The sequence below is a fragment of the Eptatretus burgeri genome, chromosome 1 (genome assembly GCF_056783735.1).
Source record: "Eptatretus burgeri isolate ZD-2024b chromosome 1, Ebu_testis_v1, whole genome shotgun sequence".
In the NCBI taxonomy this organism is placed as follows: Eukaryota; Metazoa; Chordata; class Myxini; order Myxiniformes; family Myxinidae; genus Eptatretus; species Eptatretus burgeri.
In genome coordinates, this window is record NC_140961.1 from 116725105 (window position 1) to 116745126 (window position 20022).

Below are 20022 nucleotides of genomic sequence, written 5' to 3' on the forward strand. Positions count from 1 at the left end.
GGTGTAACAGGCGCCAGTTCTTCGAGGGGTGCACGGATTTCCCGTCTGAGATTGCTTTTCTCTCTTTCTGAAGAATATTATAAACAAAATCCCATTTATTTGGTCAATACCGTCAAGAAAAACAACAAAAGTTTGTGAAAATACGGCGATAACGTCCATCAAGAGATGGGAACATTGGTGGTACATCTAGATTGTGGTAGATCTGAAAATCAGAAGGAAAAAACAAACGCAACTGTTGAGTGAAGTTCCGTTTTTACTTGAACGGGTAAATCCATTTAGTGGGGCGAGGGGGGTGGTGAGAGGACATGACAATAAAGAAAAGATGTTCGCCTCGCTGACGGACAAACATTAACATTCCTAAATCTTGTTTTAAGGAGATCATGGAATGTCCCGCGAAAGTCACATTTTCATGGAGAGTTGCGGACTCGGACCGAGTTGGACACGACGTGCGGATCCTGTGATCACCAAGTTTGTGATACCTTGTTAGTGGAGGACGACTGGAGGCAGTTTTGGCGTCGGTTCCTTGGAGATATTTTTAGCTCTGGTTGAAGTTATCGAAGGTTATTTTTTTTTACAGGGATTTGTTTCTCCTCGGAACTCCTTGAGTGCTGAACGTGAGGCCTGGGCGCGCAAGATGGCGGGGGAGATCGGGCAGGTAATGATGTTGTACTCACTTTACTCAACACTTTCACTCACAAACACAAACACTGCACAAAGATTGGCACATTTATCCTCTCAAACGGTTTCCATTGCTCACCTCACATTCGCTCATTAAATCAAACTCGTTCTCTCTCCTGTCACACGGATTCGTTTGTTTCAGTCAACATGCCGCCGTCTGGTCCGTGTCCGTGTCCGTGTCCGTGTCCGTGTCCGTGTCCACCCGCCTCGCTCGTGTCCGTGTCCGTGTCCACCCGCCTCGCTCGTGTCCGTGTCCGTGTCCACCCGCCTCGCTCGTGTCCGTGTCCGTGTCCACCCGCCTCGCTCGTGTCCGTGTCCGTGTCCACCCGCCTCGCTCGTGTCCGTGTCCGTGTCCACCCGCCTCGCTCGTGTCCGTGTCCGTGTCCGTGTCCACCCGCCTCGCTCGTGTCCGTGTCCGTGTCCACCCGACTGGCTCGTGTCCGTGTCCGTGTCCACCCGACTGGCTCGTGTCCGTGTCCGTGTCCGTGTCCACCCGCCTCGCTCGTGTCCGTGTCCGTGTCCACCCGCCTCGCTCGTGTCCGTGTCCGTGTCCACCCGCCTCGCTCGTGTCCGTGTCCGTGTCCGTGTCCGTGTCCACCCGCCTCGCTCGTGTCCGTGTCCGTGTCCACCCGCCTCGCTCGTGTCCGTGTCCGTGTCCACCCGCCTCGCTCGTGTCCGTGTCCGTGTCCACCCGCCTCGCTCGTGTCCGTGTCCGTGTCCACCCGCCTCGCTCGTGTCCGTGTCCGTGTCCAACCACCTCGCCGTGGTGGCGTCGGCGTCCCCCACCCCGCTCGCCAGTGTCCGTGTCCGTGTCCACCCGCCTCGCTCGTGTCCGTGTCCGTGTCCACCCGCCTCGCTCATGTCCGTGTCCGTGTCCACCCGACTCGCTCATGTCCATATCCGTGTCCACCAATCTCGCTCGTGTCCGTGTCCGTGTCCACCCGCCTCGCTCGTGTCCGTGTCCGTGTCCACCCGCCTCGCTCGTGTCCGTGTCCGTGTCCACCCGCCTCGCTCGTGTCCGTGTCCGTGTCCACCCGCCTCGCTCGTGTCCGTGTCCGTGTCCACCCGCCTCGCTCGTGTCCGTGTCCGTGTCCACCCGCCTCGCTCGTGTCCGTGTCCGTGTCCACCCGCCTCGCTCGTGTCCGTGTCCGTGTCCACCCGCCTCGCTCGTGTCCGTGTCCGTGTCCACCCGCCTCGCTCGTGTCCGTGTCCGTGTCCACCCGCCTCGCTCGTGTCCGTGTCCGTGTCCACCCGCCTCGCTCGTGTCCGTGTCCGTGTCCACCCGCCTCGCTCGTGTCCGTGTCCGTGTCCACCCGCCTCGCTCGTGTCCGTGTCCGTGTCCACCCGCCTCGCTCGTGTCCGTGTCCGTGTCCACCCGCCTCGCTCGTGTCCGTGTCCGTGTCCACCACGCCTCGCTCGTGTCCGTGTCCGTGTCCACCCGCCTCGCTCGTGTCCGTGTCCGTGTCCACCCGCCTCGCTCGTGTCCGTGTCCGTGTCCACCCGCCTCGCTCGTGTCCGTGTCCGTGTCCACCCGCCTCGCTCGTGTCCGTGTCCGTGTCCACCCGCCTCGCTCGTGTCCGTGTCCGTGTCCACCCGCCTCGCTCGTGTCCGTGTCCGTGTCCGTGTCCACCCGCCTCGCTCGTGTCCGTGTCCACCCGACTGGCTCGTGTCCGTGTCCGTGTCCACCCGCCTCGCTCGTGTCCGTGTCCGTGTCCACCCGCCTCGCTCGTGTCCGTGTCCGTGTCCACCCGCCTCGCTCGTGTCCGTGTCCGTGTCCACCCGCCTCGCTCGTGTCCGTGTCCGTGTCCACCCGCCTCGCTCGTGTCCGTGTCCGTGTCCACCCGCCTCGCTCGTGTCCGTGTCCGTGTCCACCCGCCTCGCTCGTGTCCGTGTCCGCGCCCCCCCGCCTCGCTCGTGTCCGTGTCCGTGTCCACCCGCCTCGCTCGTGTCCGTGTCCGTGTCCACCCGCCTCGCTCGTGTCCGTGTCCGTGTCCACCCGCCTCGCTCGTGTCCGTGTCCGTGTCCACCCGCCTCGCTCGTGTCCGTGTCCGTGTCCACCCGCCTCGCTCGTGTCCGTGTCCGTGTCCACCCGCCTCGCTCGTGTCCGTGTCCGTGTCCACCCGCCTCGCTCGTGTCCGTGTCCGTGTCCACCCGCCTCGCTCGTGTCCGTGTCCGTGTCCACCCGCCTCGCTCGTGTCCGTGTCCGTGTCCACCCGCCTCGCTCGTGTCCGTGTCCGTGTCCACCCGCCTCGCTCGTGTCCGTGTCCGTGTCCACCCGCCTCGCTCGTGTCCGTGTCCGTGTCCACCCGCCTCGCTCGTGTCCGTGTCCGTGTCCACCCGCCTCGCTCGTGTCCGTGTCCGTGTCCACCCGCCTCGCTCGTGTCCGTGTCCGTGTCCACCCGCCTCGCTCGTGTCCGTGTCCGTGTCCACCCGCCTCGCTCGTGTCCGTGTCCGTGTCCACCGCCTCGCTCGTGTCCGTGTCCGTGTCCACCCGCCTCGCTCGTGTCCGTGTCCGTGTCCACCCGCCTCGCTCGTGTCCGTGTCCGTGTCCACCCGCCTCGCTCGTGTCCGTGTCCGTGTCCGTGTCCACCCGCCTCGCTCGTGTCCGTGTCCGTGTCCACCCGCCTCGCTCGTGTCCGTGTCCGTGTCCACCCGACTGGCTCGTGTCCGTGTCCGTGTCCACCCGCCTCGCTCGTGTCCGTGTCCGTGTCCACCCGCCTCGCTCGTGTCCGTGTCCGTGTCCACCCGCCTCGCTCGTGTCCGTGTCCGTGTCCACCCGCCTCGCTCGTGTCCGTGTCCGTGTCCACCCGCCTCGCTCGTGTCCGTGTCCGTGTCCACCCGCCTCGCTCGTGTCCGTGTCCGTGTCCACCCGCCTCGCTCCTGTCCGTGTCCGTGTCCACCCGCCTCGCTCGTGTCCGTGTCCGTGTCCAACCACCTCGCCGTGGTGGCGTCGGCGTCCCCCACCCCACCAGGGTACTGCCGGCGTCCCTCCTCCCGCCGCGGTGCTGCCAGCGTCCCTCGCCCCGCTCATGTCCGTGTCCGTGTCCACCCGACTCGCTCATGTCCATATCCATGTCCACCAATCTCGCTCATGTGCTCCCGTGCCGCCGGCGTCCTCACCCCGCCATTGGCGATCTTGCCAACGTCCCCTCCGCGATCTTGCCAACGTCCCCTCCGCGATCTTGCCAACGTCCCCTCCGCGATCTTGCCAACGTCCCCTCCGCGATCTTGCCAGCGTCCCCTCCGCGATCTTGCCAGCGTCCCCTCCGCGATCTTGCCAGCGCCCCCGCCGCGATCTTGCCAGCGCCCCGCCGCGATCTTGCCAGCGCCCCCGCCGCGATCTTGCCAACGTCCCCGCCGCGATCTTGCCAACGTCCCCGCCGCGATCTTGCCAACGTCCCCGCCGCGATCTTGCCAACGTCCCCGCCGCGATCTTGCCAACGTCCCCGCCGCGATCTTGCCAACGTCCCCGCCGCGATCTTGCCAACGTCCCCGCCGCGATCTTGCCAACGTCCCCTCCGCGATCTTGCCAACGTCCCCTCCGCGATCTTGCCAACGTCCCCTCCGCGATCTTGCCAACGTCCCCTCCGCGATCTTGCCAACGTCCCCGCCGCGATCTTGCCAACGTCCCCGCCGCGATCTTGCCAACGTCCCCGCCGCGATCTTGCCAACGTCCCCTCCGCGATCTTGCCAGCGCCCCCGCCGCGATCTTGCCAACATCCCACCGCGATCTTGCCAGCGCCCGTGCCGTTGTCCTGCCCGTGTGCATCGTGTGGTCCTATCCCTTTGCACCGTGTGGTCCTGTCTTCTCCCGCCTAGCCGTTTTCCAGGGATGTTCCCACCCAGCCGCTCTCTGACCCAACCCCCCCCCCTCCCATTTTCTGCTCTGGTCGGCAGAATATATCGACATCTCCAGGTGCTTAAAAGTAGTAGAGTTCATTATAACATGGTTGTACTTGCATCCTTTTCCAATTATAGTTTTCTGAAAATTGTTTTTATGATGGGGATGATGGGGATGGCCATGGATTTTGTGATGGGGATTTTGTGATTGGGATGATGAGGATTTTGTGATGTGGATTTTGTGATGGGGATTTTATGATTGGAATGGCCATGGCTTTTATGATGGGGATGGCCATGGCTTTTGTGATGGGGATTTTATGATGGGAATGGCCATGGCTTTTGTGATGGGGATGATGGGGATTTTATGATGGGGATGGCCATGGCTTTTGTGATTGGGATGAATCTTGTCCCATAAGTGCCTGGCAATTATGATACTGACATTTATTTCAGGTATGGATTGTGGGTATTCATACGTATTGCTGCATACGTGCGCACACAAAGCTCCTGTGTTTTCTGCACACCTCTTTATCCAAGCATATTAATATCGAGATCAACAAGCAAACTTTGATCTGTCCTTTCTTATTCCTTTTCCTTTGGTTCATTTGTTACAGGAGTGCGTGCTTAACAGGTATTGGTGTTTTCCTTTAACGCAAAATTGAAAAAAATCGTGAAAGTGTCCCAACAGTGCAGGTGTCCCTCACAGGGAAGATCATTTTTTGTTTATTCTTGATACAATCATTCGATGCCTGGTGTTGGTTTGGCGGTTATGGTGGCTGTCTTGGGACCTGAGGGTCCTGAGTTTGGCCCTGGTCAACCATTCAGTTAGCACCAGGTGGGGTTGGCACCAGGACTCCAGTTAGCACCAGGACTCGGCCTGTCATCCTTCCAAGGTCGGCGAAATGAGTACCAGTGAACTGGGGGTAATAACCATTCGGGGTAACCTGCGTCGGAGTGACGACCCATCGAGGACTGTACTCCTTGCCAATGAAAGTGCCTTGGTAGCCCTATGTGCGTTTGCAGTGTGAAAGGAATGGTATTGTTTTGTTTCTGGGGTAGATGGAGGAATTTCATCGAAAGGATAGGATTATATGGGGGGTAGCGTGGTCCATGGATGTGTAGGAGCCATTTCGATGTAACTTAAGTGGGGAAACTGTCAGCTCGAGTGTTACGTTTCACCACATGGGGGGTGGTGCTGTGTTAATTGTGTAGGGATTAAGGATAATTTCTCCAAGCATGTGATTTTTTCTCCCATTGACCTTTTCCGATGTTTTTGCATTTCAAGACCGACGATAAAAAGGGATCATGTCCTTAAAATGACAACAACCAAGCTGCATGTTCCAAGCAGGCAAGAAACCCCGCCTCCAGGGATGGCAACTAGCAAACCACGCCCCTGGAGTAGATGATTGATGGGTGTCACGTCAGAGAGGAGGACAGAGTTAGGATCGGGGTCGGGACGTGAAGAAGGAGCGGGAAGAGAGGTTCTGTGAGGTACGCGCTTGGAGATTGAGGTCTCGTGTTTCGGGCTTCCCCTCAACACGGCGAAGAAGGCTGCACGATTCTCGTGTTTGTGCTGAGGCGGATTTGCCCGTGTGATGCAGCAAAGCGCTGGCCATTGACTGTTCGGCTCGGTCGTGAGAGAACTCGCCTTCGAGCCTCGTGTTGTGCCATCGGGGAATAAGGCGGCGCCATTCTGCAGAGGAGTGGCGTCGGCAAGTGCGATCGATGAGAGAAGCTGCACAGCGGTTTCTGAGCCCTGGTGTCGAATATCGTCGTGCGAACTACCTCCCGTATGCTTCCCGCCGAGAGAGCGGCTTGGTGCCATTTTTGGGGCCGTTTTCCTGTGTGATGACGACGTGGTTTGGTGAACATCAAGCTCCAGAAACTCATCTCTGGGCACACAGCTAAGTGCCGAGAGAAAGGGAGGATTTTTCTTTTATTTACTTTGTCCCCTTGCGTGTATTAAAGTCTGCGTGGAGGCGCCTTCAAATTTGATTTAGTTTACCTCGCGTTCCGTTTTTATCATTACACTTTTAATTTTTACCATCGTAAATATTTGATTTATTCTCATTAAACCCCGTATTTATTTAAGTTGCTTGTGTTGTGTCTCTCTGTCGTGGGTTCGAGTATAAACTCGTGTGCCTCCATTCTCACTGCCGTCCCGTCCCACGCGTGTGCCATTCATCTCCAAGGATCAACGTGTTCGCCTCCAAAGGAGAAAACCATTTGGTGATCCATTCAGGCTGTTCGTAACCTGTCCACGACAGTTGGGTCGGGGTAATTAAACGAACCCCCTGAATACAACAGTATTTTTATATATTTATTTATTTATTATTATTATTATTATTATTATTACAATCATTGGATGTTGATAAAATAAGCACAGGAAAGTTTTTTTTTACCAGGTTATATATAGTGACAGCACCAGGGAGCACAGTTCTTTAACATTGATCTGGAAGAATATGAATATGATCAATAATATAAGAATCGCTTGAGTAAACTAGCAGGGCGCTCAGTTGAGCGCATACCCCCACCACATAATGGCTGATTAACGAGAACATATCGGGCCCAATACATTTTTGAAATATCATGCTATACAGTACTATATTGTTTTTGGCCCTTTCAATGCTGAAGAATCACTTTGAAAATTAAATAATTATCGTATCCGTATCCAGATACGGATCTTCATCAAAATTGAATTGATTCGTCCTTGTCACACACCCAACGTATCCAACAAGTTTCGTCCGAATCCGTCCACAACTTTTTGAGATGTCCTGCTATATATCGTTTTTGGCCCCATCTATCAAGGGTGAAGAATCGCTTAAAAAATTCTAGTATCTGGATCCGGATCTTCACCAAAATCAAATGGGTTCGTCCTTGTCACACACCCAACCTGTCCACAAAATTTCATCAGGATCTGTCCACACTTTTTTGAGATATCCTGTACTACACAAACAGACAGACAGACAGACAGACAGAAAGGGGTGAAAACATAACCTCCTTCACATTCGGTGGTGGAGGTAATTAAAGGACGGTTAAGACAGTGGTAAGGCATCATCAGTGTATGGAATGGATTTCATTGGAAAGTACAGCAGGGGGCAGTAGGTCGAGATTGAATATGGAACTGGCTCGGTCCTGAGAGGAATTGGGGATAGAAGAACATCGGTACCACGACCCTAATTTAATTAGTTGATCTGTTGTCATTGTTTTAATGTTATGTTGTCGAGGTACCTCGAGATCTTGATTCTCTGAATTGTGGGTGAGACTGCTCCTTCTCTTCTCCTGTACCCACCCCCACCTCCTCTTCTGCTTCATTAGCACTTCCAAGCATTGTTAACCTCCGCCATTGAAGATGGATGGAGGTCACTGTTTTCACCCCTTTCTGTTTGTTTGTTTGTTTGTGAAGAGTATTACAGAAAAACTCCTCGACGGATTTCGACAAAACTTGGTGGGGGGGGGGGTTAGGTCTGGTCCAAGGATCATGCCATTAGATTTTGGACTTGGTCCAAAATCCAATATGGCCGCTATGGTGGCCAATTTGAAAAAATATTTGAATTTTTTTTTTTTTTTGCATTTCTACATGTTTTAAGTGATTTCCAACCCCCCCCCCCCCAAAAAAAAAAATTGTTAGAGAAAAAAAAAAATTTTGCAACTTTTTTTTCAACAAAATTTAGATTTTTTATTTTTATTTTTGCATTTCTACATGTTATAAGTGATTTCCAACAAAAAAAAAACATGCCAAAATTATAATTGCAGCTGATTTTGGAACTTCAGGTGGATATACCCACGTAAAATCAATTTCTGTCTCAAGGAATCTACTTATGACGAATGAATTGAGTTTGTAAAAGTTAAAAGTAAAAGGGAAAGTTGCAAACGATAACTCTGAGCACTGTTGACGTCAAATTGAATGAATAGGATATCAGGGTCACTTGAGTGACCTCGCAGTATTGGCGGCGGAGGTTTTGCACTCTACCGAGTGCTCCCCCTCTAGTTTTATAAGATGAAGAATAATCCTTATTGTTATGGTTTACAAGGCTAGCCATGACGATGAAAAAATGGACGATTTAAAGAATGTGAAAGAGAGGATGAGAGCGGATTTCTGTCTGTCTGGCAGTGGTTCCATCATTTTGCCCTTGCTTTCACACAATACACATAAAATGATCTGTTTTTTTTTCATTTTTTAAAAAAAATTTAAACCCCTTGCATGTAAAGTCAAAATCAGGATTAAGCAAATGGTTCACTTTGTCTGTCTGTCTGTCTCTGTCCATCTATAAACGTCTCTTTATGTTCGAGAAACAATGATTTCAATTGAACGTTATATTTTGAACACGAATCGGAAAACGAACCTGAAGTTTAGCAGTCCTTTGTCTCTGCGTTCATCACGATCGCGCATGTGCAGAGAGGAGCGAGATAACTTCTTTACTCAGGATGCCTGCCTGGCAGTGAAACAAAATTGAAAATCGTTCCAAGCAGGACAATTACTGTTTATAAACACGTCAGAAAGTGTGTAACTTGCGCGAAGAGCTCCTGTAACATGTCAGATAAGGTGGTGTGAACGATGCTGCATCAACGGTGGTAAACTTCAAAATTTTATGTTCTTATTCACAATGAACATGTCATTGTTAAACTGTATTTTTGAGGCTCAGGAAAGAGTGGGGTGATTTTGGGTAAAAAGAGAAACCGACAGTGGGGCAGTGAGGCGATAATTTGACACAGCCATAACTGATGGGACAAATATTGAATTGTCGTGTGCTTCAGGAAATGTCTTCATTTCTGCACCATCTACTTGGTACTTGGGACTCTGTAGCACTCGGTTTGGATCTGGCTTGGTGATTTTTAGCAAAAATTTGCCTGGTGCTAGATTGGACGATTAACTCCTGTGTTGTCGGAATGCATTCCCTCTCCTAAAACAAAAATTTCTCACAGACAGTTTTTGTCTGGTTGTCACAGACTATCATTTTTTTTTTCCGTACATATGAAGGTGAAGGAAGCAACACATCACCTCTCCTGTGGATGGTAATTTCCTGCCAGACAAGAGTCTTCAGTGGTGAACCAATCTGCTCTCATCTAATGAATTGCCCTAGGTGACTATGGTTAATCAAATTAATCAACTCCTACCAAGCTCTTCTAGCCGAAGAAAGGTGCATAAAGCAACCAAGAAGGATTACACGATGTGAGGTCACTGGATCCATCATCGCAGTTGACGTAAAATCATTCCTATTCTCCAACGGCCTCATCTCAGATCATCAATTTGGATTCAGATATGGTCACTCTCCCTTCAACATGCTGCCTCTACTGTCCCAAGGAAGGTGGAGGCCCTCATTATCAGACACGAGATCAGGGCCGTCTCTCTGGACATATATCGAGCTTTTGATAGTGTGGCATGCTGCCCTGCTCTCCAAACTGTCTGCCTATGGAATCCGAGGCAAACTCCACAATTCCTGACTTCCTCCACTCTCGTCGTCACCGTGTGGCTCTCAACAGAAACCGTTAATGGCCTCTTCCTGTCAAGGCTGGAGTATCCTCAAGGCAGTGTTCTCGACCCCATATTATTCCTCGTCTTCATTAATGATCTCACTCACACTCTGGAAAATCCTCCTTTTCTCTTTGCTCATGACTCCACACGCTGCACTGATATCTCTTATCCTTCTGACAGACAGGCAGCAGCCTCTTCCCTCTCCTCACATCTTGACAAAATCACAAACTGGTCAAACACAATTTTGCTTTTGTTTCCATATTGCCCACTGTTTATGTTTTCCGTTACCCCTCATTCTTACCTACGACCCTTGATTGCCCGTCTCTGACTACTTTCTCCTTTCGCCCTGCTTTGGTGTTTCCCCTTTCTCGTGGTGTTCGCTTTGTTATGTTGTATCCTGATTTGTTGTGTGTAATCGGCAATCCCTTTTCCACGAGCCAAGACCATGTATATATATAAAAAAAAATCGCAATCCACAATTTCTAAGTGAAAAACAAATTATACAAATTTTCGAAAATTCTAGGCTTCCAGCCTTCTATTAACAAGGACAAAACGAGAACATCTTGGTTGGATAAGTATCCACCGCCTTGAGTTAATACTTGATGGAAGCACCTTTCACAGCAATTACACCTGTGAGTCTGTTGGGATAGGTCTCCACCAACGTTGCACACCTTGATTGGGCAATATTTGTCCATTCTTCTGCACAAAACTGTTCAATACAAGCTCAGTCAAGTTGTGAGGGTAGCGTTGATGGACAGCAATCTTCAAGTCATGCCACAGATATTTGATTGGATTTAGGTCGGGGCTCTAACTGGGCCACTGAAGGACATTTATCTGTTTGTTCCTTAACCACGTCAGCGTAGCTTTGGCTGTGTGCTTCAGGGTGTTGTTTTGGCCACAACCTTCCGTCTTGGTTTCTTCAGACCTCAAAACGTTTTTGCCACATGGCTTCACAATCTCCGGAGTGTTTTTTTGCATACCTCAAACAGGACTCAAGATGGGCTTTTTTGAATAATTGCTTCCTTCTTGCCACCCTACTGTACGGCCCAGACTTATGGAGTGCTTGGGATATTGTTCTCACATATACACATTACACACAGTGGCCAGTCTTTGCCAAAAAGGCATGGTAGCTCTTTGAAGGTGGCCTCTCTGATCGGTCTCCTCCTTGTTTGGCAAGCCGGTTTAGAGGGACGGCCTGATCTCGGCAGGGTCTTGGTGCTGCTATATGCCTTCCACTTTTTACCCCTCAGCCCGAATTGGGCTGAAAAAGGGGTATTGTTGTCCGGGCGTCCGTCTGTCAACTTTTGGTTTCCGTCGATTTCGAGAACGCCTTGACCGATTAAATCCATTTTTGCAGGGTATGTTGCGGTTGAGTAGAGGAAGGTTCCTTTCGAAAATGGGCGCGCTGCGATTTTCAGTGTGGCCGCCACGGCAGTCGTCTTGAAATTGGTTTTCGTCAATTTCGAGAACGGCTTGACCTGTCGGATTAAATGCATTTTTGCAGTGTGTGTGTTAGAGCTGAGTAGAGGAAGGTTCCTTTCGAAAATGGGCGCGCTGCGATTTTCACAAGCCGCCACGGTAGCCATCTTGAAGTCTGATTGATTTTCGATATGACGTCCAACGTGCTCTAACTGACTGCATCATCGTGATATCACTGCTTCCTTTTACAATGCATGGGCTGAGGGGTTACGCCCGCTTTGGGGAGCTATTTTTAATGATTGTCTTGACTTTGCTCCAAGGGATATTCAAGGCAATTGAAATATGTTAAGCCTGGTGTTGACTTAATGGTTAGGGTGGTGGACTTGGGATCCGAAGATCCTGAGTTCAAATCCTGCTCGGCTGTTGAATTAATACCAGGTGGGGTTGACTCTGCCTGTCATCCTTCTGAAGTCGGCAAAATGAGTGCCAGCATGCTAGTATCCTGTGTTGGAGTGGCGACCTGTCCAGGATTGTGCCGAATAGCCAAGGAGACTGCTTGGCAGAACTAACGCTTTGCACAGAGTATGGTCCCAATGGATGGATGGACGGATCCATCCATTATCAGTAGTGGTGGAGATAATTATCAGAATCACTACAATTCAACAAAGGTCGAGGCCAATTAACTTGGTGTGTGATTTTGTAGGTGATTGGTTACACGTTCGCTAACTTGCAATTGCTATTATAAGGGGGGTGGACACTTATCCCACCAAGATATTCTAGTTTTGTATTTTTAATTAATTTTCTGAAATTTGTAGAATTTGTTTTTCACTTGGAAGTTGTGGGTTTCTATGTGTAAATAAAGGTGGGAAAAGTCTGAAAAGCAATTTAATTCCAGGCCAAAAGGCAACAAAAGTGAACATTTTGAAAGGGGCTGTACACTCTCTCTCTCGGCACTGTATGTTGATCATATAGTATTTTCCATTCGATTTTGAGGTCTTGGTCTTCCTTTTCTTTCTGTTTGTTTTTTTACAAGTAGCATTTTGTTTTAATTACGTCTTGAGAACATCGAGAGTCAAGTCCAGAGGACTTGAATCACTTGTGGGGAAAGCATGCCACCTCCTCCATGAAGGTTATTTTCGAACCAGCTGGAGCTTTGCTGACATATGCATTAGTGACATGGTAATTCCTTTGAGACTGGCTGATTTCCAGAACCGGAGGATCCAAATCCTCCATTCTGTTGCCTTGATCTGTATTTGAACCCACAGCCTCTATGACGTCAGTCCGTTGTCGTTGTCATAAGACCACCACCATACCCCCAGTCCAAATATGACATTGGTTGTAGTGACACACTGATAATTACATGGATTTGGTGAGAAGAAGTTTTTTTTTTTCCTTGTTTAAAGTTTGGATAGTGGAAGAAAGATTCATCAGTGTAATCCCCAAATTTGGCTTGTGACCTCTAAGTTTTGCACGTTCAAACGTAACATAAATCTGCATGCAGACTGTTGAGTAAACACAAGCCGTTATACGCAGCAGTGGCATTCTGTGCCTTGGAATTGCACACAAAACAATAGGAGCCAAGAGCCCAGAATTAGATGGGATAACTCCCCCAGAATTTTGGTATGTTGCAATTTGTCTTGAAATACCTCCTCCCACTGGGAGAGATGTGACACGATGCACATTTACATGGAGATAATATGGGTTCTCCCCCCAACCCTGAACCCCTAGGACTATTAATATTGTTTTACCTCATCAAATCTTCCCGTGCACACCCTGAGTACAGCAGACATTTTGAAAATCGTTCTGCCTCGTGGTTCAGGAGTGCCTGCAAGTCGAACACACACACACACACACACACACACACACACACACACACACACACACACACACACACACACACACACACACACACACACACACACACACACACACACACACACACACACACAGCAATCGGAGATTGCAAACCCTCGCCAGGACTTCTTTTGAGTGGTGTATTTTTAGCGGTTTTAGGGTAAATCCAATATGGCTGCCAAACCATGTGAGCAATGACATCATATGTGTGACCCTTTTGTTCCTCATGGACAGGTGGTCATATGTGTCAAGGTTTGCCTCGATCTGTTCAGCCATTTCAGAAAAGATTTTTGAAGGATATATATATATATATATATATATATATATATATATATATATATATATATATATATATATATATATATATATATATATATATATATATATATATGGCTGCCGAATCACATGACCAATGACATCATCAAAAAATTTCTGTTCACCATATTATCCTGAGATGACCCTAAACATTTTTATACTGATTGGATGTTGTGTTATACTTATGCAATTATGACATCATAAGACACCTATGACGTCATAAATATACCACACTCATTCTCCATGAGGAGTACTTGCTATGTGCCACTTGCACATCCATGGTTTGGGGAACACTTGTGTGAAGTTTTCCCTCAATTTGTCCAGCCATTCTGGAGAAGAAGATTTTTTTTTAAATAGGTTTTAGGGTAAATCCAATATGGCTGCCAAACCATGTGACCAATGACATCTGTGTGAACCTTTTGTTCCTCATGGAGAGGCGGTCATACGTGTAAAGTTTTGCCTCGATCTGTTCAGTGCACTAGGTCTTCTACGAGCCTTGAGTCTGGAAAAAAAAAAACAAAGGAGAGCAACAGATGACTTGCCCTAAGGCCTAAATGAATGCAAGGCAAGGATAAGGTTGCCCGAGCGATCTCTCCCCATTCATGACGAGCTGTGAAACGGATTGTTCCCAAATTGTAGTTGTGGTATGAAATTTGAGACGGGAATACGAAGATGATCAAGGTTGCAGTGATCAACCATTATTTCTCCTTTACAAAAAATAATAATAATCATGTATCTTATACAATTGTGCTCACATGATAGTGTGGATGTTTGTGTACTCACCTTTGAGCGTTTTGAGCCTGGGTTTTAACTCCCACACAGCTGTTCCACATGCAGGACGAGGCATCGATGTTTGCACCGTCCATTGGGAGCCCGTTAAGCCGGAGAATCCACCTGCCAGCCCTGGTCATTTGTAGACATTAAATATCCCCCGATATTCTTTACAACGAATTGGTGAATTATCACCGGCACCCTGAACCAATGACCAATTCATGCCCAGACTGACTGCCAGGAAGGTCATGGGAAACCACCCACCATAATCATTGCAATGAATCGACTTCAGTAACACCGACGGTCTCTTTAGTACTTACTACGTCTGGTTGACGAAACAATACGGGACTTTCAAAATGGCTTGTGAATGCTGACGAGGCCTTGTGTGTGTGTGTGTGTGTGTGTGTGTGTGTGTGTGTGTGTGTGTGTGTGTGTGTGTGTGTGTGTGTGTGTGTGTGTGTGTGTGTGTGTGTGTGTGTGTGTGTGTGTGTGTGTGTGTGTGTGTGTGTGTGTGTCGTCCTGGCAATGTCGTGCACTGGGGGATTTGTTATTTATTTGGCATGGGGATGGTGTACTTTGAATGCACCTCCAGTTATTGTTATGATTATTTATTTATTTATTTTTAACAACCTCTGGACTGGTCTCCTTTATCCACCTTGAAAATTGGAAATCAGCCAACATCACAGCATTACAACCACAAAACATCACAGCATTACAACCGCAAAACATCACAGCATTACAACCACAAAACATCACAGCATTACAACCACAAAACATCACAGCATTGCAACCACAAAACATCACAGCATTGCAACCACAAAACATCACAGCATTGCAACCACAAAACATCACAGCATTACATAAAAAAGGTGCAAAAACAGATACCCTTAACTACAGCCCATTAGTTCACTGTACTTCCAATCATCAGCAAGGTCATGGAATCCATCATCACAATTAACATAAAATCATTCCTTTTCTCCAACAGCCTCATCTCAAATCATTAGTTTGGATTCAGACCTGGTCAGTCTACTCTGGATATGCTGATTCTACTCTCCCAACAATGGTGGAGGCCCTTAATGTCAGACATGACATCAGGGCCGTCTCTCTGGACACGTCTTGAGTTTTTTGATGCAGTCTGACATCCTGCCTTGCTCTCCAAACTCTCTGCCTATGTAATCCGAGGCAAACTCCACTTTTGGATTACTGACTTCCTCCTTTCTCGTAGACACCGTGTGGCTCTCAACAGAACCCTTTCATCTCCTCTCCCTCTTGAGGCTGGAGTATCCTCAAGGCAGTGTTCTAGACCCCATATAATTCCTAATCTTCATCAATGATCTCACTCACTCTCTGAAAAATTAACTTTATCTCTTTGTTGATGACCACTCTCTGCCGTGACATCTTTCATCCTTCTGACAGACAGGTAGCAGCCTCTTCCCTCTCCTCAGACTTTGACAAAAATCATAAACTGGTCAAATACAATTTTGCTTATGTATCCATATCGTCCACCTTTGCGTTCTCCCTTACCCCTCGTTACCTGCATCTCTTGTTTGTCCCTCTCCTTCTACTTTCTCCATCCGCTCTGCTGTTGGTTTTCCTCTTTTTTCTGCTCTTCCCTTTGTTATGTTGTGTCCTGATTTGTTCTGTCATCCCTCTTCCACGAGCCGAGACCTTGTAAAAAAAATTAATAAACACGTACTCCGACATATGCGGCATTTTCCAGGAACGTATCTCCTGCGAATAGCGGAGTACTTTGGAGTCCGGGGTCCGACGTTACTTGGAAAATATTAAGGCCCTTAAGGACAGAGTAACTATGATAAAACCTATGGGAATTCATGCCGTTTTTATTTGGAGCTTTTGTGGTCCCCCCCCCAAAGTTTATTTATTGTACGGTATCAAACAAACAGCACCACTTACTCAAGTTAAGCCACAATGTTTTCTTGTTTGTCCATGCTCTGCATTGTTGTGTATTTCAATGCGTCACGCTTCCACATTTTGAGAGACGTAAAGAGATAAGGAAACACAAAGTGGGATGTTTGTCACAGTACTGTAGGCAATATATCTATCCCCTCCCCTCCCCACCCTACCCCACCCATGCACTATTGTTTGCCAATTGAAGCAATCTCTGGTGTGGTTTGAAATCCACATGCTGTTGAATGATGTACTCCTGCCGGCGAGCCGTCAAACCTGTTTTGCGTTGTGTGCTTCTCACAGCTGATCGCATTCCTATCCAAACCAGTCCAACATGCTTTGAGACACAGCTCATCTCCTTTTCAGTCGAAGTTTTCTTTTCCATGACAATGTCGTGATCATATAATTCTTTCACGCCGGTATTGCCATTTAAATTTTCAGTAAGAACCGTTTTTCAACACAGGGAGTGCACGTGTAAGCTGCAGTGCTTGACTTCTCCGCATTGGACCGTCACTTGACCGATCAAAGCTGTGCAGGCGCTGTACCTCCAAGTGGACAACTCGTATGCAGCATCCGATAATGCATCTCGTTGCATGTTTGTCTGCAGTAACGACAACGAGGCGTCGCACGGGAATGTATCTGGACTGTTGTTGTGCCATTCATGGGATAGCTGTCAAACACCCTTTCTCTCATTTAGTGCAGGCAGTGCTCGTGGTGTTTAGTAATACGTTTCCTGATTATGGATACTTTTGTTGATATTTCTTAGATGAAGTTGATGGAGATTAAAAAAAATCTGTCCGATGACCTTAAAGATCATCGCGGTGCACTGTTTACATTTCTTTGGGCAAATCTGTCTTCCTGAGTTTGTCTTGAGCTCTTCCTTCCAGGATTTCACTTCCTCTGCCACCTCATGGTCTTTTCCATTTCGACTTCTGAGCTTTGCTTACACCGTTGAGACCGTTTCCACCTTTCAGCCACAACCTCTTGCCCTGTGTTTTGCATTCTATGTTGTGTCCTACTGTTTCCCTTCTTTGGACAACTCATCCACTCTTTGTTGAAAGATCTTATCCGATTGACACAATTTTCACCGGAAGTGAAACTACTCGCGTAGAATGTTTTAATGATGATTATGTCGTCGTAGGTCATGTGGTGTGGCAGCCACGTTGGAAAAAAAGGAGAAACATTGCACCTCTGTATCTCCGAAACCGCTCCATGGAAAAAAATGGAAACATGGCACGTGTCAAGTACTCCCAAAGGGAGATGTGATGTTTTTTTTGATGATGTCATAGGTGGAACTCGGTAGAGCACTTCGTTGTGACGTCATAATTGCATATGTCCAAAACGTTATCCGTTCAGTATAAAAAATTTTGAGGGTCATCTTAGGTTAAATTGTGTGGAGGGAAAAATTGATGACATCATCGGTCACGTGCTTTGGCAGCCTTTTTTTATTTTATTTTATTTTTTTTAAACACAAAAACCTTCAGAAATCATCTTCTCTGAAATGACTGAACAGATTGAGGTGAAACTTTGCAGGTATGGTCGCTGATCAATGAGGAACAAAAACTTTTCTACCTATGACGTCATATGTCACATGGTTTGGCAGCTATGATTTTGCATGAAACTTGATACTGCACCCTGCAGGAGAATGGTGAGTAAGTTGGGCTGAAAATATTTGTGCTATCGTCTACTGTTTTGGCTGTATTTTGGGAACATACATACATACATACATACATACACAAGATGAGAGTTTTAGTAATATATAGATATACGTACTTGAACACTGTAGAGCACCACCACTTCACACTTTCAAAACCCTTCTGTTTAGCAGTCCTTAGCCATGTTAAATAGGTTGGTGTATAAGACTGCTTCATTGGTAACAAAAGTATCCATAATCGGGAAACGTATTACTAAACACCACGAGCACTACCTGCACTAAATGCGAGAAAGGGTGTTTGACAGCTATCCCATGAATGGCACAACAACAGTCCAGATACATTCCCGTGCGATGCCTCGTTGTAGTTACTACAGACAAACATGCAGCGAGATGCATTATCGGATGCTGCATACGAGTTGTCCACTTGGAGGTACAGTGCTTGCACAGCTTTAATGAGGGTAGAAAAATCATGGTTTTTGATGGGGGGGTGATCTGAGATGGTGGTGAACAGCTGTCTTGAAGACCTGCAGGTAAGAATGGGGGGGGGAAAAAACAAATGCGTGAAGGTGAGCAGTGAGCCTGAATTTAGCTCGTTTCACCCGAAGGAGGTTGACGGTGGATCGTGTGATCCCTGCAGAAACCTGGGGATTGGTGGGGGGAGGGGACAAAGCACAGAAAGAGAGCATAGGGTGAAAGACCAGAAAGGAGGCTGGAGAACAGATAAAAACCACACAGCTCTCTGCGATGGCAAAGTAATAGGCCCATAAACTCAGCTTCATCATAGCTGATTCCATTGATCTTTGAAGGCTTTGGTTTCCACGCTCTCAAGCGAAGCAACGTGTGAGGCAGGGTCGCCAGTCAAGAAGAAAGCACAACATTCCATCAAACCGAAGATGAAGGTCTTGATGTGCGTAAGAGTTCGGGTGTGCCAAGGAAGGACGTTGCACGATGGAGCATGCCCAGTTGGCGGCTGACTTTGAAAGCAAGGGCATACGTCCAGGTGTAGTGTAAAACCAAGAGGCCAAAAAAAAAATGTCTGCACTTAAAAATACAACATCCTACCTGATCTTGGGATTCCTAATGATAGATTTGAATAATTTTGAAAGCTTTAGATACTACAGCATGAAGGCTACATCAGTCACATGAGCCCCTGCCCTCCAAGGAGGTGTGTACTCACTCCATTGCACTGTGAATGAAAACCTTGTACATCATTGGGAACATCAATACAAGACAGAGGAGCAATTGTCTTTGTATCCAGCTTGGCTTCTTGGTTTGTTCAGTACAAAGTAATGGCCAGATGCCAACTCGACCTGCATGGCATTATTTGATCCGGTTTTCAATTACACTTGGATGTGATTGTGCAAAAATAAAAAAATAATAAAAATCAGATTTCAAGATTAGAGTTTTGAGTAATGTGAACAAAACCGGTTTGACTGAATGCACAAGCTGTAAGTGTTCTTTTGTTGACTCGTTGCCTCAACCTCATATATTCAGGCTTCAATGCAGCTCAGGGATCCTGGCTGTGCAGAATGATGAGGGAATTTAAATAATTTAGTTCTTTGGTCTTCAGGGATACAATGCAACGAGACTGCAGCTAAACTGATATCTTAATTATCTTGAGCAAGTTGGGTCACCTGATCAAAATGAGGTTATTTAGACTTTGGTATTCATGTTTTATTTGAACCTCGTTGTGATCATCCAATGGTGGTGTCATGACTTTGGCTGGAGAGGGGTAGAGCTCGGTTTGCGCGTAATCCACATTTGGCCGGAAAACGACGTGTGGCTGTTGAAGGTGCACGTTTTTGCATCAATTTGAACAATAAGTGAAAGTTTTTATTGTGACTTTGACCTTCTGCTTGTGAAAATTATACCACACAACAATTGGAAACTTATTGCGGTGTTTCGCTAACTTGTTTCGTGTTGTGATTTTTCATAATTCAGTCCATGGTACATGGTATTAGAAAATTACTGCAATCATTCACCCAAACTTGAAATGCCTTTGCCTATTTATTGTCCTTTATTAAATTGTGCAGTAGGTATTGGGAATCAGTTGAAATGTAGATGCCATGAAGTAAGTAGCCGACGTTTAACTTGTAATGGCTTTGGGTAC

General features: G+C 47.9%; 1 protein-coding gene across 3 annotated transcripts in view; it reads left to right on the forward strand.

Moving 5' to 3' along the window:
- The first annotated feature begins 233 nt into the window (after nt 1-233).
- Nucleotides 234-20022, forward strand: part of LOC147035253 (serine/threonine-protein kinase N2-like) — a 241459-nt gene continuing 221670 nt past the window's right edge. The window contains exon 1 of one of the 3 annotated variants that reach the window (XM_085896036.1): nt 234-655. In XM_085896036.1, coding sequence (XP_085752162.1) covers nt 635-655 — 21 coding nt within the window. In that variant the 5' untranslated portion in view covers nt 234-634. Of the gene's footprint in view, nt 656-18330; nt 18443-20022 lie in introns of those variants that run through there. The other 2 variants (XM_085896046.1, XM_085896028.1) reach the window with 2 other exon arrangements.